General features: G+C 43.5%; 3 protein-coding genes across 6 annotated transcripts in view; 2 read left to right on the top strand and 1 right to left on the bottom strand.

The window, feature by feature from the left end:
• gucy1b2 (guanylate cyclase 1, soluble, beta 2) overlaps positions 1-6,365 on the top strand; it is a 7,178-nt gene extending 813 nt beyond the window's left edge. Inside the window, exons 3-14 of the mRNA XM_035520677.1 lie at positions 40-134; positions 767-927; positions 1,215-1,314; positions 1,489-1,710; positions 2,080-2,177; positions 2,306-2,522; positions 3,405-3,725; positions 4,331-4,479; positions 4,855-5,001; positions 5,127-5,281; positions 5,626-5,810; positions 6,110-6,365. Coding sequence (XP_035376570.1) covers positions 40-134; positions 767-927; positions 1,215-1,314; positions 1,489-1,710; positions 2,080-2,177; positions 2,306-2,522; positions 3,405-3,725; positions 4,331-4,479; positions 4,855-5,001; positions 5,127-5,281; positions 5,626-5,810; positions 6,110-6,324 — 2,065 coding nt within the window. The 3' untranslated portion in view covers positions 6,325-6,365. The remainder of the gene's footprint in view (positions 1-39; positions 135-766; positions 928-1,214; positions 1,315-1,488; positions 1,711-2,079; positions 2,178-2,305; positions 2,523-3,404; positions 3,726-4,330; positions 4,480-4,854; positions 5,002-5,126; positions 5,282-5,625; positions 5,811-6,109) is intronic.
• A 967-nt stretch (positions 6,366-7,332) lies between these two features.
• Positions 7,333-12,196, bottom strand: plekha3 (pleckstrin homology domain containing, family A (phosphoinositide binding specific) member 3). 4 transcript variants are annotated; one of them, XM_027011398.2, is made up of 8 exons: positions 11,834-12,196; positions 11,213-11,329; positions 10,880-11,035; positions 10,501-10,625; positions 9,470-9,640; positions 9,097-9,140; positions 8,566-8,729; positions 7,333-8,443 (listed from the first exon to the last, which is right to left on the bottom strand). In XM_027011398.2, the coding sequence occupies exons 1-8, from the start codon at positions 11,871-11,873 to the stop codon at positions 8,319-8,321; spliced, it is 942 nt and encodes a 313-aa protein (XP_026867199.2). In that variant the 5' UTR covers positions 11,874-12,196; the 3' UTR covers positions 7,333-8,318. The 4 variants fall into 4 exon arrangements, with proteins under 4 accessions (XP_026867199.2, XP_035376736.1, XP_026867202.1 ...); XM_035520843.1 differs by having other exon boundaries at positions 8,590-8,729; positions 11,834-12,195; XM_027011401.2 differs by having other exon boundaries at positions 8,566-8,699; positions 11,834-12,195.
• A 45-nt stretch (positions 12,197-12,241) lies between these two features.
• On the top strand, positions 12,242-23,375 carry rpgrb (retinitis pigmentosa GTPase regulator b). Its single transcript, XM_027011386.2, is given in 15 exon segments — positions 12,242-12,348; positions 12,814-12,939; positions 13,102-13,194; positions 13,892-13,954; positions 14,072-14,173; positions 14,176-14,229; positions 14,924-15,073; positions 15,424-15,582; positions 15,793-15,948; positions 18,034-18,158; positions 18,278-18,469; positions 19,005-19,164; positions 19,278-19,384; positions 19,875-19,934; positions 20,285-23,375. Coding segments are annotated over 15 exon segments (4,131 nt in total). The 5' UTR covers positions 12,242-12,290; the 3' UTR covers positions 22,811-23,375.
• The last annotated feature ends 350 nt before the right edge of the window (positions 23,376-23,725 follow it).

Below are 23,725 nucleotides of genomic sequence, written 5' to 3'. Positions count from 1 at the left end.
TTTTGTGACGGAAGTTGTTTCACGACTGAATTTTCGTAGGTTATCGGCAGAGGTCCAAGATACCTTCATGACATATGAGATTTACGATGATGAGATCACCCTTCGTCTGGTGCAGGAGGCTTGCAGGGTGCTGGGTGAGTGAGCCTTGGTGCTTCTCTGCTCTCTTTTATAGTTAGTTCAGTCACATGCTCTTTTTCCTAGTCCCACTCATCTCTCCCGCCATCATCAGTTCAGGAACATTGTCTATTTAGCGCTGTGCTGAGTTGTACTGAAGTGTTCCTTGCAGTTTCTCAGTGGGCTCAGGGTTGAATTCAGTGTCGATGCGTGAAGATGAGTATGGAAAAAAAAAAGCGAGAGGAAGAAAGCAGAGCAAAGTGTCCCTGTGAAGGACTCAGTGTGGGCACTCACAGCCCCTCGAGTGGGGCCCTCTGGGATGCTTGTGTTCCATTCTGAGAGCGAGGGAGAGAGAGAGAGAGAGAGAGAGAGAGAGAGAGAGGGAGGAAGAGCTCTGCATAGGTGTTAACAATGTCCCTGCTGAAGGCCGACTGAAGGCTGTCCATCGAGAGCAGTGTGTGACCTAGGAGCACACATTCGCAGGAGTGTGTGGACAGGGACAGATACGAATGTCAGTGCCAGTCTCAGGTTGCTCACCTGAACCCCAGAGAGCAGCAGCCGCAGGGGGGGATCACTGGATACTGTAGCAGCACTGGGTGCAGCGGGAGGACGGACACCCACACGCTGAGTTCCATGGTTCTCTGTCTTTCAGGTGTATCTTCTGAGGTGGTCCTGAAGCTCTTTGGAGAATACTTCTTCAGCTTCTGTAAAATGTCAGGCTACGATTCCATGCTACGCACCCTTGGCGGGAACCTGGTGGAATTCATTGAAAACCTGGATGCTCTCCATAGTTACCTGGCATTATCTTACCAGGTGTGGTTTTATACTACCTTTTCTCTCTCTCTGACTGTTTTACCCTGAACTGAATGCAGACAGCTTGGGTTTCCTCTACCACTGTGTGCACTACCAGTCAAGTCCACAGTCACTGTTCCGGGAATGTAGTTCACACAGTCATTACAGTAAATCCTGGCACGTCCTTTATCCACAGATGTCCGCTCAGTCTTTTAGTGTGTGGTATATTTTATGTTCTGTATATTTCAAAGTCCTGTTTTCTTTGTGTGTGTGTGTTTGTGTGTGTGTTGGGGGGCGGGGGGTGTCAGGAGATGAACGCTCCTTCTTTCCGTGTGGAGCGAATCAGTGACAGCAGGACCCTCCTCCATTATTACTCTAAGAGGAAAGGACTGCACCCCATCGTTCCTGGTACCAAACTCCCCTCTACACTAACACCTCATCGTTCCTGGTACCAAACTCCCTTCTACACTAACATCCCATCGTTCCTGGTACCAAACTCCCCTCTACACTTAGCTTACACCACAAGGTAAAACACACCTCTCGCTTTCCCTGTTTGGTGTTGTTTCCATGACGACATGGCAGGCATCATCGAAGCCGTGGCGAAGGATTTCTTCGGCTGCAGAGTGACCATGACCGTGCTGGAGCAGGCTGAGGAGGAAGAGGATGAGAAGGGATCAAGAGAACACATTGTCTTCCTCATGACTGAAGAGAGCGAGGGCACACAGACTGACGCCCTGCCGCACGCCCAGGCCAGGGGACAGGAGAAAGGACCAGAGAGGCTCACGGGGTCAAGCATCCCCACATGTCCAGCCAAGGACCCTGGACATGGGACCGTCTTACCAGGTTTCCACTCATCCACAAGGTTTACAAGGGTTCACACCACAAAGAGCTACACTAAAATCACCTAGTTATCCACACTAAAATCACCTAGTTAATCCAAACCAAAATCACACAAGTTCTCAGAAGATCAATTCTAAATCCCAGTAAAACTTGAAATCTCATAGAATAGGTTTAATTGATTAGAATATTGATTACTTTATTGCTTCAGAAGCAGATGACATATCGTGTGTGTATTTTACGTAACCATCATGCACACACTCATACACACTTATAACACAGCCTCTCATACGCATGTAGAACACAGCTAATGAGTCACATATCTCTCTGTCTCAGACCTGCAGTCTTTCTGCCCCAGCTACCCAGGCAGATTGTGGATTGATCTGAAAACCTTCTGCAGTGCCTTCCCCTTTCACATCGTCTTTGACCAAGACGTAAGACTTTCTTCCAGTGTCTTTCACGTCACATATGGCAAATGCAGCACATTTGGAGCTGGAGTCCATCACGCCAGCTGGTCTCTCTGGAAGCAGAACCAAACCCACTTCTCCCGGCCTGTGTGCAGCTCTTGGTGAAACAAAGTGGCGTGAACATCCAGAAGCTTGTGCCAGGCCTGCAGATGCGGGGCGCGCAACTGCGGCAGTACTTCAGCGTGGTCCACCCTGAGGTTGCCCTCAGCATCTCCAGCATAAAGAAGTTCATCAACAGTCAGTTTGTGCTGAAGGCTAAGAGAGAAACGCTTCCCGAGGACCTCCGGAACCAGCCCCTGCTCAAACTCCGTGGTAAAATCATGCTATTTGAATATTAACATCATATATTAACATATTATCAAATTATATTGTGTTTATAATTACCAGTCTGAAAGTGCTAAACCAGTAACACAACAGACTTGAGTAATTATATCAGATTTATTTCTAATCCTAAATTTAAGTAGCTTTTACAAAACTGATGTTGGGATAGGTTGGTGCAGAAATTACTTGCCATTGATTTGATGATTTGACACACTATTGTAGCAAGAATCAATGTGTTTTTATGTGTGCATGTGTGTGTGTATTTTGTAAGTCATATGGTACAGATATGTTTCTGTGCTGTATGGTGTATATCTGCTCTCCTAAGCTCTGTGTGTGTGTGTGTGTGTGTGTGTGTGTGTGTGTGTGTGTGTGTGTGTGTGTGTGTGTGTGTGTGTGTGTGTGTGTGTGTGTTGCAGGTCAGATGGTGTGGATGCCGTCTCTGTGCTGTATGCTGTATCTCTGCTCTCCTAAGCTGTGTGTGTGTGTGTGTTGCAGGTCAGATGGTGTGGATGCCATCTCTGTGCTGTATGCTGTATCTCTGCTCTCCTAAGCTGTGTGTGTGTGTGTGTGTGTGTGTATGTTGCATGTCAGATGGTGTGGATGCCGTCTCTGTGCTGTATGCTGTATCTCTGCTCTCCTAAGCTGTGTGTGTGTGTGTGTTGCAGGTCAGATGGTGTGGATGCCGTCTCTGTGCTGTATGCTGTATCTCTGCTCTCCTAAGCTGTGTGTGTGTGTGTGTGTGTGTGTATGTGTGTGTGTGTGTGTTGCAGGTCAGATGGTGTGGATGCTATCTCTGTGCTGTATGCTGTATCTCTGCTCTCCTAAGCTGTGTGTGTGTGTGTGTGTGTGTGTGTGTGTGTGTGTGTGTTGCAGGTCAGATGGTGTGGATGCCGTCTCTGAGCTGTATGCTGTATCTCTGCTCTCCTAAGCTGCGTAGTCTACAGGAGCTGGAAGAGCGCGGTCTGCACCTGGCCGACATTGCGCCCCACGACACCACCCGGGACCTCATTCTGTTGAACCAGCAGCGCCTGGCTGAGATCGAGCTCTCCAACCAGCTGGAGCGCAAGAAAGAAGAACTGCGCATCCTCTCACGCCACCTGGAGGTGGAGAAAAAGAAGACAGAGACACTGCTCTACGCCATGCTGCCCCGTCACGTCGCCAACCAGCTCAAAGAGGGCCAGCAGGTGGAGGCAGGTGAGGGAGCAGGTGGAGGGTAGAATTATTCAGACTTTCTGCATTCACCAAGTTTTTCGTTTCTCTTTTTTGTTTTTTGATTTTTTTCATCTGATTTGATATCGTCTTTTTTATGCCTGCGAGAGCACAGACCTTAAATGACAGTAAAACAGCTCTAATAACATTTAAGATTCCTACTTTCTGGCTTTGTCAGCTCTCAGTTCTGATACTGATATCGTTATAGTGATGTTTTTGCTCATCTTTAAAAACAGGATAGTTGTTCTTTTTGCCTGTAGAAAGGTGTTTTATGAACATTTTCAGACAAATCGGCCTGGGTGATTAACCTTATCATTTTTGGTGAATGTTTGCTGAACCTGACATGGCAGCTGTTCACACTTTTTGACAAACGTGCGACAGGGATTAGATGAGAATATGAAATGTTGATGGATTTAAGATGAAAATTTGAAATGGCCTTAGTGAATCTGGAAACTCTGTAAAATATCCAACCTATGCAATTTTTTAGGTTCAGCACAAATGTTTCCACACCCAGCTCTGCATGCTTGCCTGCTTGCTCTGTACTGACTCACTCTGGGTTATTTTGTCCTTGTGGTGTCACCTCACTTCAGGTGAGTTCAAGGTGTGCACTGTCCTCTTCAGTGACGTGGTCACCTTCACGAATATCTGTGCAGCCTGTGAGCCCATCCACATCGTCCACATGCTCAACAGCATGTACTCAAAGTTTGACCGCCTGACCAACATCCATGACGTCTACAAGGTCAGAGAAAGACATGTGACATTCGGCAGTTGGTCATATAGCCCTGCATTTCTACTTCAAGGTTTATGAACCACGTCTGAACAACTGTGTTCAAGTTCAGTACACCTAAAAGGTTCTCCAAGGCTGTACACAGCCAAGTAAAATAGACTGATAATAATGTTTTCCAAAGCAATTTCCCCCCAGAGTACACGTTGCATTTGCTAGTGCATCATGTCTGAGGTGACATTCACAAATCTGTCATGAATGAAAACATCTGGGATTGCACATCTTTAAGGCGTAACCCAAACAGTGAGACAGTCCACCCGGGTGAAAAGATTTGTCTGAGGCTTTGCAGTCTTTTTCATCCAAGACTTTGTGACTGGAACCTTGCTGCAGGTGGAGACCATTGGCGATGCCTACATGGTGGTAGGAGGAGTGCCCATCCCCAAGGACACCCACGCCGAACGCGTCGCCAACTTTGCCTTGGCCATGCGGATCGCAGCCAGGGAGGTGACCAACCCCATCACTAAACAGCCGATCCAGGTGGAGGTTCTCTCCTCTGCTTAACAGCAACAGCAGGGACATGGAGGGGAAGTATCTGAGCATTATCACCAAGAACTCACATTGTTTCACTGATACTATGTTTTTTTTCTATGTGTATGTTCCAGATCAGAGTAGGTCTTCACACAGGTCCTGTGCTGGCAGGGGTTGTGGGTGAGAAAATGCCCCGATACTGCCTGTTTGGAGACACCGTGAACACTGCCTCACGTATGGAGAGTCACGGCATCCCGGACCATATACACCTGAGCCCTTTTACCTACAGGTATGCTTCTCCTTAAATATACACACAAATACAGCTGAACAAACTTTCTCATAAACATCACTCTGAACTATAAGCACCTGAGCTGTATTATAGACACCAAGCTGAGTTTCTGTCAGAAACCTCCCACTCAGAGTAAGCCCATATTCCAACAGGCACTGTGTCTCTGCTATGTTTGTCTGCAGGTTCACTGCACTCCTGGGCTTCTCATTATGTTACGGTTGCTGACCTGCCCATTTCTGCCGCACACCAGTTAGATGTTAGATGTCTCAAAACCCACTAAAGAAGTCGGGCCTCATATGCTACTGTACTGTAGCCTGTTTGACTCTGTGCTCTGACCTCTGAAGGGTTCTGAAGGACAAACCCTTTGAGATCCGTGAACGGGGGGAGATCAACGTGAAGGGCAAGGGCCTGATGACCACCTATTTCCTGCTGAAGAACCTGCAGTGGTCTGAGGAGCAGATCATGGGCAGAGGAGAGAGAGGGGCATGCGTGTACAGAGATGACCAACAGGAGGCAGCACACCCAGATGGTAAAGAAGCCTTTCATACGAGCCTACATTTCTTAACATATTTTTTAATTATAGAAGAACACGCAGAACATATCATAGATTTATAGCAGAGATCGACATGGTAGTTGAGTTTGTCTTTGTTTGAGGGCTTTGTAAATGAGTGTTGCCCATGTAATTTAGCAGACTTACAAGAATTATTCTTCAGTGGAAGTTAAGGTGCATATGAAGACAGCTTTGCAAAGGTCCTCTAATAAGTACCAGATGAAAGTCTTATCCATGCGCCAGCCAAAAAGGATCATTGTAATTCTCATTCTGATTAGATGATGCAGGGGAAGGACAGATGAACACTGGGGACAACAGGACGCTGTCTCACAAGGGTCAAAGCTGTAGCTCCTCCCTTCTCCCCTCCTCTGATGATGTCACTCCTAATGGCCTCGCCCTTCGGAACTTCTTGACTGACTACTCTGAGCCCCTGGAATATGGCCTCCCTCCTGAGAGCGTCACTGTCAACTCTCGTCTCTGCACTCTGCTTTAGATAACGCCACTCTGTGGAGACGGCATTCGTTCATGGGTCATTGTTACCCTCAGTAGGTTCAAAACACACACATATTTTAACCTCCTAGCCACAAATTACTGGGAAATGTCTGCCACGATGTCCGTCTGTTCAACTATCCTACTGCTTTCAAGTATGGTAGATCTTTTGGTGGGTATCAGTATCATTCCTCCTTAAAGGTCTTTTTTAACGCAAAGCCATAATTTCTGCTCAGTGTCTCCCAGTTGAGCGGTGTGCCATCTGGGAGTGATCCCATTGGCCTGGCCCCCAGCAGGGGTCTGGAGCCAGGCTTCATTTACACCTGTTCTCTCCTTGTGCACACAACATGGTGAAAACACAACCCCCACAGAACACTAATCGTAGTCCGGGGAAATCAAGGAAAAGTCTCTAAGGGTTTGCAAATGAAAATCAGATGGCAAATACAGCTGACTGAAATAAAAACAGCCTGGTCCCACAGCGATGACCTCGTTAACAGCCAGTAGCCCTCTGGTTGGTCAATTAGTATTACAACAGCGAGGGCAAGTTTCAAATCTGTGAGACACATTGTTCATCTAACACACAAACACACACCTAGCCACACACACACTTTGCCTAGAATAATATCAAAATGTCACTAAGTGATTTGGCTTTTTTTTTTGTTTTGATTCCACGTAAGAACTGTTTGAAGCATGAGCCTGTCAGATTCGTTTACCTCTAAACTTTATATGTTGATTTATTATTTGTTATCACCTGTTACATCCCTATTTTATTTAAGGACCAGAAGCAGAAGTGGATCTTATTGCATGCACACGGATATGTTCTCCTTCTGAAGCTCTGGTCTATTTTCACTCTAAAAGGTCTCCTCTAGTTCGCCATGAAAGGGTTCAATGTGCACCGTATTCAGAACAGTCTCAGAAAGACCACTGAATGAACCCTGAATCATAAGAGTGACTATTTCATTTAAAAAATTAATAAATAAATGACAAAGTGAAAGCAAAAACCAGCACAGACTCGGGTGAAAGAAGAGCTTCTCTGCTCTTTATTCCAGTTCTGCAGTTCTTTCTGCAGTGTAAGCAGGTGATCACGATAATTCAGCTACAGCTCAATGTGTCGCGCTCGGCTCCATCTGGACCACTCCACCTGCAATTCTCCAACCTAGCGCCAGAACTCGTAAGGACCTATTCTTCAGGCCCGGCAGAGGGTGGGGGTGCTCTGAACAGCACAAAACCTGATGATGTTGTAAATGGTTTAAAAAACCCTTGTTGTATTTGGTAGCTGGGGTTGTGCAGCATGAAGTACAATCCTGGACAGTAATGATCCCAAAAGCGTCCCGAAGGGGCAAAGGTAGATTTGGCAAACTGGCATGCAATATGCTTCAGTCCCTTCTGTCGCTATTGTCACACTGTCAACAGTAATGGCACAGAAAAAATAAATAAGTTTAAAAAAAATCATCCTATACCTTTTTAATTCCTTTTTTACACTACATTTATCAATACATCAGATCCTTCATGCAAAGAATAAATTTTAAGGCAAAAGTCATTTACATTAAGGGATGTGACATGTAAAATCTGGCAACTTATGAAAATAAATAAACAATGTGTTAATAAACTAGCTAACACTGGGGCGTGGCAAGTGAACTACAAAGCAAGAAAGCGTTCATTAGTGTCCGCATACACACCCACCCCCACCCACGCACCAACACATCCACCACCTGGAAAATCGAAACTGAAATACCAGCACGCTTTACTAAAGTGAGCTGGTAACGGCCAAAAATCAGGAACCGAAAACATAACATTGATTTGGCGAACAAAGAACAATCTGAAATACGTGTAAAAATACAAACGTTCAAATTGGACATGTTTTTCCACCACTTTCTCATTATTAAAGTGCACCAAAATGCTTCGTTGAGGAAAGAACACTCCCAACAGCACCCCTATGGAAAGCTGTGGGCAAGACGGGTCCGCTGGTTCTGGGTTAGGAACACAGGCCCAACACGCTCAGAGTGACAGGTCCGACTCTGGAGTGTCTGTTTCTGCTGCAAAGCGAGAGGCCGTGCTGCTCTCCTCTGGGATGGCTGTGTTGGCGCTGCCGTTCGTGCTTCCTTTGCTGAACAGCATGTGACCTTTAGAAATGGACACGGCAGTGAAGACACAGCCACAGTTTAAAGCTCAATGCTCAACCTCCTCCCCTCAAATATTATGTGTGTGTGTGTGTGTGTGTGTGTGTGTGTGTGTGTGTGCTCACGTGTGTATATGGGTAGTGACTCACGCTCCATCTCCTCTCCTCCACCGTCACTAAGAGCTTCCGTATCCGAGCACGTACGCGTGCGTCTCTGGGATACCCCATGAACCACCACACATGCCTTCGACACACTTGACCTTGAGGGAAGGTGGAGGAGATCCAGTGTGCTAAAGCACAGCCACAGTAATCAACAAAAAACACACAGCCACAATAACCCACAAAAAAAACATACAGGACCCAACAAATAATGATATAATAATTTTAAAAAACACACAATAACACACACAAAAAACACAAACACAGTAGTAACCCACAAAAAACATAAAGCCAAGTAACCCACAAAAAATACAGAGAAACCACAAATAATGACACAATAATAAAAAAAAACAGACAGCCACAGTAACCCACAAAAACACAGAGAAACCCACAAATAATGACACAGTAACAAAAAACACACAGCCACAATAACAGACACACACAAAAGAAACCCCACACACAAACAGAGTAACCCACAGAAAAACAAGCAGATTGTACCTGTCATAACTGTAGGTGCCTGGATGGCTGATTGATCGTTTCATCTACGTGGTGAACAAGAACAGAACAAATCAAATGTGTTTAATGTTCTGCCTTAATTACATTATCATTACTATGATATTGTTGTATAATATGCTGAATATGCTAAATACTTATCTAACATACATTGCATCTGAAAAAAAACTTGAATAACCTTTGAATAGACTTATTTTTGACAATTGTCACATATATATATATATATATATATATATATATATATATATATATATATATATATATGTATAACTGGAAATTCAAATTTGATCTGATGGTGTTGGGTTTTCTTCTACATGATGAAGCATTTGCAGTGGGAGACAGGAGACGTAGCCCCTACCCTGGCCATCTGGACGGGGGAAGGAGAGACGGGGTACATCAGAGGGTCTGAAGGACTCAGCTGCAGCATGTCCGTCTGGAACTTGGCATTGGCGATTTTCATGCATTCCTCCAGTGTCTGAATGAAGGTATTACAGGTGGCACTCAGCAGAGATGATGCCTCCTTCCTCATCTGGGAACACAGCCGCACCACCACAGACATGAGAGAATGGAAGAAGAACATGGACATGACCTACATGACAGTAATGACCACAGCATCTTAACACGCATATAAATACACAGAGTGTTATGCAAATAGAATGCTAACATTAAAAGGTAATGCCACAAAACATTATAACAAAGAATAGCTCAAAAGCATTCATAATGCTACAATAAGGAAGTATATTTTATTCTATGAAAATTCTGAAAAATTCCTTGTTTTTGGCCAAAGTGTGGTATCTCCTTCCAGTATCCTTGTTGGGATCTGCAGTGCTGGGTCTTACCTCTGAAAGTGTCTATGATTAAAGCTCTAGTGTGCAGTGCTGGGTCTTACCTCTGAAAGTGTCTATGATTAAAGCGCTAGTGTGCAGTGCTGGGTATGACCTCTGAAAGTGTCTATGATTAAAGCTCTAGTGTGCAGTGCTGGGTCTTACCTCTGAAAGTGTCTATGATTAAAGCTCTAGTGTGCAGTGCTGGGTCTTACCTCTGAAAGTGTCTATGATTAAAGCGCTAGTGTGCAGTGCTGGGTATGACCTCTGAAAGTGTCTATGATTAAAGCTCTAGTGTGCAGTGCTGGGTCTTACCTCTGAAAGTGTCTATGATTAAAGCTCTAGTGTGCATTGCTGGGTATGACCTCTGAAAGTGTCTATGATTAAAGCTCTAGTGTGCAGTGCTGGGTCTTACCTCTGAAAGTGTCTATGATTAAAGCTCTAGTGTGCAGTGCTGGGTCTGTCCTCTGAAAGTGTCTGTGATTAAAGCTCTAGTGTGCAGTTCTGGGACTGTCCTCTGAAAGTGTCTGTGATTAAAGCTCTAGTGTGCAGTTCTGGGACTGACCTCTGAATGCTCTCCCTCGTGTTCCACAGACTCCTGAATAGTGTGAACCTGTTGCATTAATAAGTCACAGTACAGTCGTAATTCCGACATCTTGGTTTTCAGTGACTCCTTAGTCTCTGTTAATTCTGCAAGAGAAATCCTCACATTTAGAATCTAATTTGATTTGTACTCTAATCATTAATCATAATGATTAGGAGTGGGGACACAACACAAAATCAGGGGGTGAGTGACACAGAGATAGAGAAGATCCTCTGTGTGTGTGTGTGGATATGATGAATAATGGATGAGCATTCATTAAGATGAGTGTGTGCTACATGCTGTCTGTGTGTGTGTGTGTGTGTGTAATGCTGTGGTACCACTGTAGCTGAGAATGTCCCACCTCTCTCTTTTTTGGTTCTTGTGTCGATAAGTCCTGCTTTCGAGCTGCCCAGAGCCACCAGCCACTTCTGCCTCTCCGCAGCGTTTACAGTTCTCACGTAAAAGTGCTGCTCTCCAGGGATTATCAGCTCCAGCCTGGTGTTATCGCTTGGATGAACTAATTTAGGAGAACGAGGAAATGAGAAAAACAACAGGATTAGGCCAGCTTCTCTCATTCAAAAGAGTTCAATTGAAAGATTACAGTTAATGGGTTGTAATCATAAAATGAACTTAAATTGTTCTTTGCAACTGTTCCACTTATATATAAGTAAGTTATAAATAAAAATGGCTTTACCTTTAATTTCACACACAGACATCTTTATGCTTCCCTTGCTGCCTTTGCACACATCATCTTGAGAGTCATAATATGAAATGATTCCGTTGTTTAGCACGAACCAGCGTGGTTGCCATCCTAAAACCACACACAACACTTCAGGCAATCCACATGTTAATGAATCCTTTGGATTAACATTTATGAATAGCCGGGTGTCATTAAACTACACAACCACTGACGATAGATAGATAGATAGATAGATAGATAGATAGATAGATAGATAGATAGATAGATAGATAGATAGATAACTGATTTATACAGAGAGGTTAATTGAATGATTGTAGTGTAGATGGACCTAGTGTAATGATACTGAGACTGGTGTAGTAAAGGGATTACATCTTAAAAACTTGAAATGACAGGCTCATTATAGCTACAGGAAAGTAGCGAGTTGTGATCATATGACAACTGAGCATGTCAGCAGATCTGCACAGGAAAAGTACTGCCCTATACTCTAGTTTCAGCTATAGCTGCAAAAACTTTAGCCACCCAAAACTTTGAAGCTAAAAGGCTACAGGCACTGTGCTCGATAGTTGGACAGATGTTATTAACACAGATTAATAAGAGTGATTAAGTCTCAGTTACCTGTCATGTAATTTGTCCACTTATAAAGCACTCCTTCCATAGCTGTTGGGAAGAAACGCACCTTCACAGCAACGACAGTAGTTTATCCAGGCGCTGCTCCCTGGCTAATGCGACTGTTAACCTGATGATGGGCTCCTCTACTGCCTTTACCTACTTATCCTGCTAGGCTCCAAGCTAACCGTAAAGTGCAAAACGAAAATATCAGGTGTATTTCATATTGACCAAATAATGAGAAATGCGTTTGGAAATGTAAAAAAAAACCCATTGAACGTTACATGGTGAGTTTATCGAGTTAAATGACGTGCCATTATGAGAGATTCTTGCAGAGCTGAGAAGGACAGTAGCGAAGGAGGACTCGTTCCATTTCCGAGTAAACATCAGTGAACCGGAAGTGGCGTGTTTTCAGCGCGAGGGTTGCCATAACGCCGCAGGCGTAGTGCTGCTGCTTGGCGAGCTAATGGCTAAACGGATTAGGTGCGTAGACATGGCTGGAGAGACCGAGGATGAGATACCTGGTAGGATGTGTTTGTGTCGCTTTATTATTGCTCTGCTTGAAATTGCAGTCTAGCTAGCTAACCAGTAAAGTCCCAATTTTTGCTCGCCACAGTTGAAGCCAGTAAACCTGCTTAGCTTAGTGAATAAAGCTAGTTAGATACGCAGTAACGGTTAAGAATGTTTTGTACGGCGACACCCGCGTCGCGTATACCGTGACTAGGATGGTACTTCGCAAGCGTAAATGTGTGTCACTATAAATGTGTCACTATAAGTAACGTTAACATTCAGTCTTGCTTATCGAGCAGATGTGAAGTAAATGTTGTTAGGGGCAACCATGCCATGTGGTCACGCCCCTCCTTCTCCCTCTCCCTCTCTCTCTCTCTCTCTCTCTCTCTCTCTCTCTCTCTCTCTCTCTCTCTCTCTCTCTCAGCCACACACACAGAATCACACAAAAACTAACTTCTCATTCGTTTTATTTTGTGCAGAATCGGGAGCAGTCTTTACTTTTGGCAAAAGTAAATTTGCAGACAATATCCCCAGTAAATTTTGGTTGAAGAATGATGTTCCTTTAAAGGTAGCGTGTGGAGATGAACATACAGCGCTAATTACAGGTATGAGCTTCAAGCGTCATGCCATGCTGTCAACAGATATGGAAATACTTGATTATTTAAATATATACTATGCAAATGCATTGTTGCAAAGTATTATAAATCCACTTTGCTGTATATGCCCATAATCACTCAATTGATCAATTTTCCCCTATTTCCATGTAGAGAATGGAAAGTTGTTCATGTTTGGCAGTAATAATTGGGGGCAGCTTGGCCTGGAATCAAAGAACAGTGTGAATAAGCCTACCTGTGTGAAAGGTATGCCATTCTGAATTTGCTTTTATTTTTTTATGTATTTTTTCTTTAGGAAAGGGTATACAGAGCATGTGCTGCCTGCAAATTGCAGCTGCTAAATCAGTTGATGCATGCCTAACTCACGGGTGTATAACATACAATATACAATATATGCCTAACCCATAGTTATACAACAATACATGCCTAACTCATGGGTGTTTCTAACATGCAATATACAATACATGCCTAACTTGAAGGTATACAGTGTTTCACACAAGCATAATACACCTTTACACACAATTATGCCCAGGTAATCTAACGAAGGTACAGCCACAATGGCTACAGTAAAAATATTTGTTAAATTCTATAGTATGCATTCTTTCTATTTTATAGAAAGAAATAAAAATAAGAGATTTGATTCCATTCCATCCTAATCTGGAATGGTCCATAATTGTTTTTCAAACAAAAACTCTGGAGAAGTGTTCACTGAGACTGTGATAATAATGTGCTGTTTGTCTTGAGGAACATCCAATTTCTCTGGTTTGGCTGCTAAGATAGCTTGAATCTAGTGTTCTTTTTATAAATGTCAAGGGAAGAGCCCTATCTCAACATTATTCCATCAGAGGTATGGCACCAGCAGCATCTTGGTGTGAGGAAATCTCTGTCTGACATGGTTAGCATGTGTTCTGTAACTATCAAAAAGCTGTTTCTTTTCTTTAAGCCTTGAAGTCAGAAAAAGTGAAGCTTGTTGCATGTGGAAGAACTCATACACTTGTTTACACATGTAAGTATTGTATTACAAATGAGAACAAAATATTATCGGTGAATGAGAACACATGACCAAATTGCTGTGGGGATGCAAAAGGGCGTAACACTAGTCTCGTGTCTTGTGTGTTGGCAGCGTGCGGTAATTTGTACGTGGCCGGGGGGAATAATGATGGCCAGCTCGGTCTCGGGGACTGCGAGGAAAGAACTTCATTCCAGCTGGTTGACTTCTTCACCAAAAAGGACAGATTAAAATGCTGTCAGCAGGCTCCAACACATCTGCTGCACTTATGCGTAAGAGTTCCTCACACTGAAAGCTTCCTGACTGCGGCAGTAATGCATCAGCATATCTTTTACTGCAACATAACTTTGTATTTGAAGCCATTTGAAGCCACAAAACAGTGAAGCACTATAATTGATCTTTAATTGTAAAAGTCTATGTAAAATGATATCATAATAAAATGAGGCACATGAGGGCGGGTTTTTAAAACATTTTAAAACATTATCCTAAAGTTTGGTTCAGTGCTTCCCTGCTGAAATGTAGTCTGTGGTAGTGATTCTGAATTCAAGGCTTGAACAGTGTAGTGCTTTTAACACATTCAGTGTAAGCAGGTTTATAGGCATGTACCACATGTGTTAAAGTAGAGTTAAGACCCAATTGGGGTCTCTCATCAAGCGGAGACTCCCTGGATTGCAAGGTTGGTGGGGTCACTGTGCTGGGTAGATGGAGCTCCTTCTGTGGTGTTTGTGAGCTTGGTGGGTTTATTGTGCAAGGACAGATGGAGCTCCCTTTGTGGTGTTTGTCAGCTTGGTGGATTTACTGTGCTGTGTGGATGGAGCTCCCTGGGTGGTGTTTGTGAGCTTGGTCGGGTTATTGTGCTGCGTAGGTCTTCGGGTGATGTTTGTACCCCTGCACTATCAGCTAGGTGGGGTTACTGTGCTGGGTGGATAGAGCTCCCTGGGTGATGTTTGTACCGTGTGCTCTCAGAGGATGGGAGGCTGTTTATGTGGGGTGACAACTCGGAAGGCCAAATTGGTATGGGAAAGGAGGACTGTGCTTGGACCCCCCGGGAGCTGCCTACAGGGAAGCAAGTGGCCTGGGTTTCCTGTGGTTACTACCACTCTGCCTTCATCACAGGTAATAACACTCACATCCGTGTATTTCACAGAGCTGTGCATGAATACTGACACTTTGCATTACATACTGAGATAAAGAACTAAGAGAGAGCTAGTCGGTGTCCCATGTTAATGTTGCCCAAAGACAAAAAACTTGACTCAGAAATTATTCTTGCGAGAACATTACTTCAGCAGTCAAGTCTCTGTATAATCTTTACAGCTTCCACTGTTTGTAATACACTGCTGCTAACTGCTTAACATGAGTGTCATCAGTGCCGTTGGCTCAGTAGAATGACAGAGCCACGATATATGCTGTAACAGACGGTGTATTGCTAAGCACCAGGTGTGAGCTGTGTGTTGTCTGTGTTCCAGTGGATGGGGCTTTATTTACGTTTGGAGAGAGGGACAGCGGAAAGCTGGGGCTCTCCTCAGATCAGCTGCCCAATCACAGAGTTCCTCAGAGAGTGGGGGGCGTGTCTGAACGTGTTCTGCAGGTGGCTTGTGGAGGTGGCCACACGGTGGTGCTCACAGGTACGAGGCCTCTCAGCAGGGCCCTGCCCAAACAACTGTCCACAGAGACAGTTGCAGAGATGCATGCGTTCATGCTTCAGACATTTGTTTGAAATTTTCTTCTCTGAAAAGATTGTTGCCTGCCTGATTGTGTGTGTGTGTGTGTGTGTGTGTGTCTGTGTCTGTGTCTGTGTGTCTATATGTTTGTGATCTTTCTATGATCTGTCTCAGAGAATTGCCTGTATTCATTTGGCCTGGGTCAGTATGGCCAGCTGGGTCATGGCACCTTTATTTTCGAGTCGCGATCACCCAGAGTGGTGGAGCACTTCAATAAGGGGAGAGTGAAGTACATTACATGTGGAGAGAACCACACAGCTGTGGTCACAGGTACTGCATGGACCCTGTTTCATTGCCCACCACAGCTCTGCTTGCCTGCAGTTCCATATCCATCTTAATAACAATAATAGTAATAATAATAATAATAATAATATGATCTTATTATAATCTTATAATAATAACTTTATTACTAGAAAGGCAAAGTTCATGAACTAACTATATGTTGGCTTGACAAAGCAGATAAAAAACAATAAACTGCTATTTGGCTGTTTTAACATTGATAACTCAATGTTAAATTCTGTTTAAGCATGAAATTAAATCTTGAGTACTGTTGAAATCCTGAAATGCTGTTAAATGATGTTAAATGCTGTTTGACGTAAAATGACCTGTGATTTGCTGTGGTGTAGTTGAGGCTGAGTGGTTATTCAGCTGTTGTAGTTGTGGTTAAAAGCTGGAGGCTAATAGGGTAGCTAATTGGCTGTGAAGTAGTTGTGGTTGATTTGGTATTTCACTGCTGAGATATTTTTGTCTGACGGCTATTTGGCTGTGGGGTTGCTGAGCTGTTGGGGTAATTATAGTTGAAGGCTGATGGGGTAGTTGTTGTTAAGGGCAATTTGGCTGACAGTAATTGTGGGGTAGCTGAGTGGTTATTTATCTTGGGGGTAATTGTTGAATCCAATTTGGCTGATGGTGTAGATAATGAAGGGCTGTGGGGAGTAATTTGGATTAAGGGGTAATTGGCTGTGAGGTAGTTGAGACTGGGGTGTTATTTAGCTGTTGGGGTGGTTGTGGCTGAGGGGTTATTTAGCATTTGGGGTAGTTGTTTAGGACAGTTTGGCTGATGGCTATAGTTGTAGAGGGGCATTTGGCTTTCAGGTTTTTTTTGTGTTAAGGTATAATTGGCTGAGGGATATTTTAGCTGTCGGGGATGAGGTCTATTTGGGTTTAGGGGTAGTTTAAGTTGAGTTTAGGGGTAATTGCTACTAAATACCAATTAGGGGATTATTAGGGTAATTTATCTTGAGAGATCATTATTATTAATTACTAATTACACATCTGTTTATTAATTGGACGTGGTGTGGGCAGTTTTAACACTTTTAATAATCAACAGTTACTGTTGATAAGGTTAATTGGGTCACCACCCTAATTAACAAGGATAAAATATATATATATATATATATATATATATATATATATATATATATATATATATATATATATATATATATATATATATATATATATATAACTAGGCTAGTAAAGAAAAGACAAAGAAATAAAGGAAAAAACTTTTAAGCAGCCTATGGGAATGACCAACCGGACAAGCTAATTATCAACCAAACAAGACCAACCAAGGAAACAAAGGAAATCAAATGAGATCCGTGATGAAAGAGCATGACTAAAGTATAATGGAAGAATCAGGAGAAAAAGGGAAAACTGTTGTGAAACAGCTGGAGGGAGAACTAACTGTAGGATTGAGGTGGCTATATCACATGAGAGGAGAAAGTTGACTAATCTCATTTGGTGTATAACAATAAAGTTACTATTACTGTTCTTGATGGTACTATATAATACCAATTGGTAACGTAAAAAGGGAAATACCTGTTCATAAGACTTTCTGATGCTCAACCATGTAAAACCATCTGGGTGACTTATGCTGATTGGGTAGGTGTTGAGGGACTGTTGGGTAATTTGGGTGGCGAGGTATTTGATTAAGAAGAAACAGAATGTTGGCTTTGTCTTGCAAACATAATGATAACAGCAGTAGCATCATTTCAGTCACTTTTAGAACTATCATATGAAGCATCTGATGAATATTAATGACAATAATACATATAATTTTGTTACTGATGTTTAATCTAATGTTCACTGTTTTTTAATGACTATGTGGCTCCTTGCAGTAGACAGACAGTACTAACATACCAATACATATTCTACCAAATACAGATTCTGCCAAAACACATGCACACAGACTGCCATTAATTTTCCATATGCACACAGACTGCTACCTTTATATGTGTCCACTGATAAGTATGTGTGGTCATTCTTACTTTGGGTTGATGTCATGTTCAAATATAAGTTCAGATGAGCTGTGGGACTTTGGAAGTTTTCCTTATTCCAGTGTGTTGATTTTAGAGAGTGGTCTTCTGTACACCTTTGGAGATGGCCGGCATGGTAAGCTGGGTCTTGGAGAGGAGAACTTCACCAACCAGTTCCAACCAACGCTCTGTCTTCGCTTCCTCATCTACGAAGTGCAGTCTGTGTGTTTCTAATCTAATCCTCCAAATCTTGCTGTTTTCATCTTAATAATACATCAACCCTTTGCATATACCCTGGATTGCTGTCATTTCTGAGATATGTGTATGTTCTTCCATACCAGGTTACATGTGGTGGATGTCACATGGTGGTGTTAGCCAAACCTAGGGTTAAAGGGTCAAAGGACATTATCCTGGAGGACGGTGACATCACAGAGAACTACATGGAGACAGCCAGCACGGAGCTGGTCGGGCAGACAGGAGGCCAACTCAGCCTAAGCAGAAGCCTCTCTGCCCGGGTTAGACGCAGGGAGCGGGTGGGTCCACGGACTGCAGCTATAGCCACAAAGCACATATCTGCCTCTCGTACTCACCTGCTCCTGTCTAGTGCCAGAACACTTTAGCATGGATAATTAAGTATGGCTAATTATGATTATAGCGTCACTAACTATGAATGAATGCTAGTCAGTTGGGAGCAATTAGTGTGATCTTGTGTGTGTGTGTGTGTGTGTGTGTGTGTGTGTGTGTGTGTGTGTGTGTGTGTGTGTGTGTGTGTGTGTGTGTGTGTGTGTGTGTGTGTGTGTGTGTGTGTGTGTGTAATGCTAATCCCCCACTAGTGAGTAGTTTGGCTGGCTGAAGTATCCTTTGGTACTAAACATCTTAAATTCAAAAATACATTTTTCTCTCTGACTTCTTTTAGACATGCTTTCTGTGTTTCTCCCCCCACATATGAAATTTCTCATCCTTCTTCAAGTATTCACATCAATCACATGGAGTGCAGTGAAATTTTAGTTTGAACTTTAGCAATTGATCAAACTGTGGAAGTCACTGAAGCTGTTTTCTGCTTTCTAGGAGCGTTCTCCAGAGCAGTTTGGGATGATGTTCCGAACTCTTCCACCTCTTAGTTCTGGTTATCTCAGTGAGTCTCTGCCTGTTTCCAGCCAGACCCTGCCCCCATGTCTGCACCCCACAAGACTGCAAAGCAAGAAGAATGGTTTTACTAGCTGCACAGGTAATGAACAATTTCCTCAGGTGTGGAGATTGGTGATGAAACAGCTCATATTTTTACATTTGACATGAAATGTGTAGTTGGTTTAATTGCTTAAGTAATACTGATTTTCATAGGCAGGGTGATAACTGAGCAAGTTGATGGGAAAAGCTTTCCAGATGAAAACAGTGGAGACATTGAAAGTGTTAAGGATTTGGGAGAAACAACTGACTTGTTAAATTTGGTAAGTACACAAAGCATCTTATTTTAATTGATTTATAACCATAACTTCATAACAACCAACATATAACTCAATTTTCTTTCTGTGGGCAATATATGAACGATATAATGGGATGTAAAGCTACTTCAGAGAAACGTTCTGTTTCTCTCATTCCAAGAAGTGCAGGATTTGTGATTGTATACATAGTTATTTATTGTACAAATTGAATAGTATGGATAATAGTGCGATCGAAAAGTGATTGTGATTGATTTTCATGGGTGATGATAATGGGTGGTGTTCATGGGCGATGATGATGGGTGGTGTTCATGTTCAGGGGCAATGATAATGGATGATGTTCATGTTCATGGATGGTGTTCTTGTTCAGGGGTGATGTTAATGGGTGATGTTCATGGGTGGTGTTTTTGTTCAAGGGTGATGTTAATGTGTGATGTTCATGGTTATGGGTGATGTTCATGTTCAGGGACAATGTTCATATTTCTTTCTGCACTGACAGACTCATGTAATGAAGTTGGATCCAGGTGACAAGACTCTTACATTGTCTCCTGTACAGAAGGTAAGCTGTGGTTCACAGTGGTGGGTCTTTAAGGTAGAAAATAATTTAATAAAATCAATAGGAGTACGTATATGTACATGTAGGAGTAAATGTAACTCTACAGGACACTGGCTTTAACTGTCTAGCCTTTTCCCAGGGTTGTAATTTTCAACGTCTGCTCTGGTATGGCTCTCTGTACCTTTTCTTACTTTTCTCTCATTTGTTTTTCCATGTTCAATTCATTCTATACTTGTTCATCTTGCACTGCATGCTCATTGGCTTCTCTCTCTTTTCCGCTTTCTCTCCCCCCTGTCTTTCTCTCTTTGAATGCTTTTCCTCCTTTTGTCCTCTGCTTCTGGGGCTTTGGACAGAAGAAGGTTATGGTTGTGAAAAAGTACAGTAAGGCGGTGGGACAGCCTACACCAAGCTCTGCCTGCTCTGATAAGCAGGCGGGGCTTATCTCTTACAAGGCCCTGCCCACTGAGTCACTGAGGAGCCCCAGTGACGAGTGGCTCCTGGCGGATTCTCCAGTTGCCAGCTCTCAGGGTGGAGTCTGTGAGAGGGGGAAGGCTTTCATAACTCTGAAGGAAGGCAAGCCTATACAGCACAAAACAGTGAGCAGTAGTGCTCCAAGAGGGGCCCAGACACCAAGCTTGGCTGATCTTAGCAGAGTTGGGTCTATGCCACTTTCACCTGTCCACACAGCCAGGCAAAGTCAGCTGATAAATACTGAGAGGAAAACTCAATCAGACATTACAGAGCGAAAAAGGAAGACCCAGCTGAGCCAAGAAGACGTGGGCAGGCCTGGAGATACACCAAAAGCCCATTCAGTCCATGAAAAACAGGTAGAGAAATCAAAACTCTCATGTGAAGAGGATTCAGGCAAAGCCCGATCTGAAGCTCAGCAGAGGTCAAAGGCCAAAGGTCAGCAAAGAGGCGCTGAAGAGAAAGATAACCTGATGAGGAGGAAGCCTGAGGAATGCCATCTCAAACAGGCTGCAGATAATAGTCAAGCACTTTCAGGCAAACAGACACCTATAGAGACACCCGCTAAAGCCACGCAGATGAAGCACACACCAGGAGAGCCTGAGAGCAGTGTGAAAAAGCAGATGAGGAGAAGAGTAGAGGTGCAGCGCCAATCACATTATAGCACTGCTGAGCCACACACACAGTCAAGGTCAGGACATGCTGGAAAAGGGAGGGATGTCAGCATTAGTAGCAGAGAGCTCACAGAAGCTCACACACCTACCAAGAAGACCATGTCTATAGTACCTGAGCCAAATCCTCTGTTTTCTGAGGCCAGCATGAGAAGACAAAATACAGCAAAAGGTCCATCCAAAGCTCCTCTCACTGATTCTGCAGCAGGAGAAAATACAGCTGACAGCACAGTGTCCAGATCGGGAGCCCAATCAGAGTGTGTGTGGCACGATAGTCCCCTCAGGGTAAACTCGTTAACCCAGGTCCTGGAGAGTCCTGTGTGCCTCATGACAGAAGCGTCCATCAGCCACTTCCAAGCACCAGCTAACAGCTCCTCCAAGCCTGCTTCATACACATGGCCCAACGGGATCACATCAAACACGCCCAATGGGCGGACCCTCTCAGACACCTCCTCCATTAGTGACGAGCCGAGACAAAGGACAGCAGTACCTGTCACTGCCATACTAGAACCCAGAGGGTCACACGAGGACTGGGAGAAGAGCATACCTCAGTACCAGTCAGGAATCAACTCTAGCCCTAACCCTAGCTTATCAGAGAGGGCTGGGGACCGCAAGAAGAAAAGAGGAGAGAAGAGGGGGGAGGAATCTGATCAGTCTTCACAGGAGGAAGTGGAGCAAGAGGGGAGAGGAGGAGTGGAGAGGAACAGCGGTATGTGTGGTGAGGGAGAGAGTACATTTCTGAGTGATGTGATGGAGGAGGAGGAGGAGGAGGAGGAGGAGGAGGAAGATGACACAACTATGAGATTGTCAAGCCAAGAGGAGCCGAGTGAGGGAGAAGCAGAGAGAAGTAGAACTGAGACAGAGCCGGAAGACGAGGAGGAAGAGGATGGGAGCAGTGACAGAGATGAAGAAGATATGAGTGACACAAGTAGAAAATATGAAGAAGGTGAGGATGAGGAGGAAGCAGAAGAAGAGAGCAAAATGAGTGAGGTGGAGGAAGGAGAGAGTGGTAAAGAGTCTGGCAGAGAGATAGACAGCCAGAGCAGCCAATCGGGCGAGGCAGAGTCCGAGGAGATCGAATCAGAGGAAGAAGATGAGAAAGAAAGCAGCAAATCAGAAGGTGGCAGTGAGGTGGATAGTGGAAAGGGGGAGGAGAGTGGGGAAGAAGAAGAGGAGAGTGAAGAGGGAGAGGAGGAGGTGTCAGAAGCAAAGGAGGAGGATGAGACAGAGGATGAGGAGGAGGGGAATGAAGGTGAAAGTGAGGAAGAAGAGGGTGAAGGAGATCCAGCAGAGGAGGAGAGTTGGGTGGAAGAGGAAGAGAGCGTTGAAGCAGAAGGTGTGGAGGAGGGAGAAGAGGAGAGTAGAAGTGCTGAAGAGGAAGAGTGTGTGGAGGAGGAGGATGAAGATAGTGAAGAAGAAGAGAATGAAGAAGAAGAACAGGATGAAGAGGAGGAGGATGAGCAGAAAAGTGGTGATCAAACAGAAAAGGAGGAGGAGGAGGAAGAAGAAGAAGAAGAAGAAGAAGAAGAAGAAGAAGAAGAGGAAGAGGAGTGTAGGAAGAAAGGAAAAAAGAATGGAAAGATGGCTTCATCATCCACATCAAGGAGAGAAGGCCAAAGGGCTGAACAGTCAGGCAAACGCAGACAGGAATCGGCTAGAAAAGGCAACTCGCACTCCAAATCCCAGAAGCCTCAGCAGTTCTGGGATGATGTTCTACCTCATTACCTTAACTTAAAATGACCGCAGCGTCAGCCTTCCACTGTGCCTTCCTCTTTGTGTCATTGAGTATGCATCTCTCATCTTTTTATCTAATGCCATTTTCACCAGTCTCATTCCAAATTACGTTTATGTCTTCACTTTGAATATTATTTGTTAGTTAAAGCTTTTGTAAACAACTTCCCTTTCATCATGAGAATCTTTTGAAATATCTTAGGACCTACAAAATATTTTAAAAAGTAAACAAGTCTTTTTGCATGTCTTGTTTTTGTTTAATTGGTGAATGAGTCTTTTTTTCATGTCTTGGTCCATGTAGTTTAGTTGTTTTCCAGTGTTAATCTCCAGTATTATTAAAGCATATATGGTAGCCTTAGATTTGTATATTTGTTGTATTTGTTTAGCAAGTGGTAGCAAAAATGTATTCATATCTTACAGTCTGAGTGACCTTGTCTCTTATGTTCTGTATTGATATCCTACAGTCTGAGTAACCTTATCTGTCTCTTATCTTCTGTACTGGTGGCAGGGGTAGCTCAGTGGTTAATGTACCTGACTAGTAACTGGAAGGTTGCCAGTTCAAGTCCCACCACTGCCCAGTTGAGCAAGGCCCTTAACCCTCAATTGCTCAAGTTGTGTTCAGTCATAATCGTAAGCCGCGTTGGATAAAAGCATCAGCTATATGCCATAAAAATGTATTAATCCCATTATTGTCATGAGAAAATTTGAGTTGCATGTAATTATTGCTTAGTTACTTTTTACTATTTTTTTCTATTTTATCTCCCCATTTTGAATAGTCTGTGCTTCACCTCCATTGTTCGTACAGTAATAAAGACAATTAGGTTTATGGCATACAGGTTCATTTCAATGTCATCTCATTGTTTATGCAGCATATCAATATTATAGATTTAATTGTTAAATTTATATGTATAATACAGATCATAG

This window comes from Electrophorus electricus, chromosome 21 (genome assembly GCF_013358815.1).
Source record: "Electrophorus electricus isolate fEleEle1 chromosome 21, fEleEle1.pri, whole genome shotgun sequence".
Taxonomy (NCBI): domain Eukaryota; kingdom Metazoa; phylum Chordata; class Actinopteri; order Gymnotiformes; family Gymnotidae; genus Electrophorus; species Electrophorus electricus.
Note: the sequence above shows the minus strand (reverse complement) of the source record. Positions and strands in the feature narration are given on the sequence as shown.

Excerpts from the sequence above, each read along its gene's own strand:
- plekha3 (XM_027011398.2), bottom strand. The coding sequence starts at position 11,873 with ATGGAAGGAGTGCTTTATAAGTGGACAAATTACATGACAG. Across the intron at positions 8,730-9,096 it reads GGCACCTACAGTTATGACAG|CACACTGGATCTCCTCCACC; the intron begins GTACAATCTGCT and ends GCTGTGCTTTAG. Across the intron at positions 8,444-8,565 it reads GTCACTACCCATATACACAC|GTCACATGCTGTTCAGCAAA; the intron begins GTGAGCACACAC and ends CCATTTCTAAAG.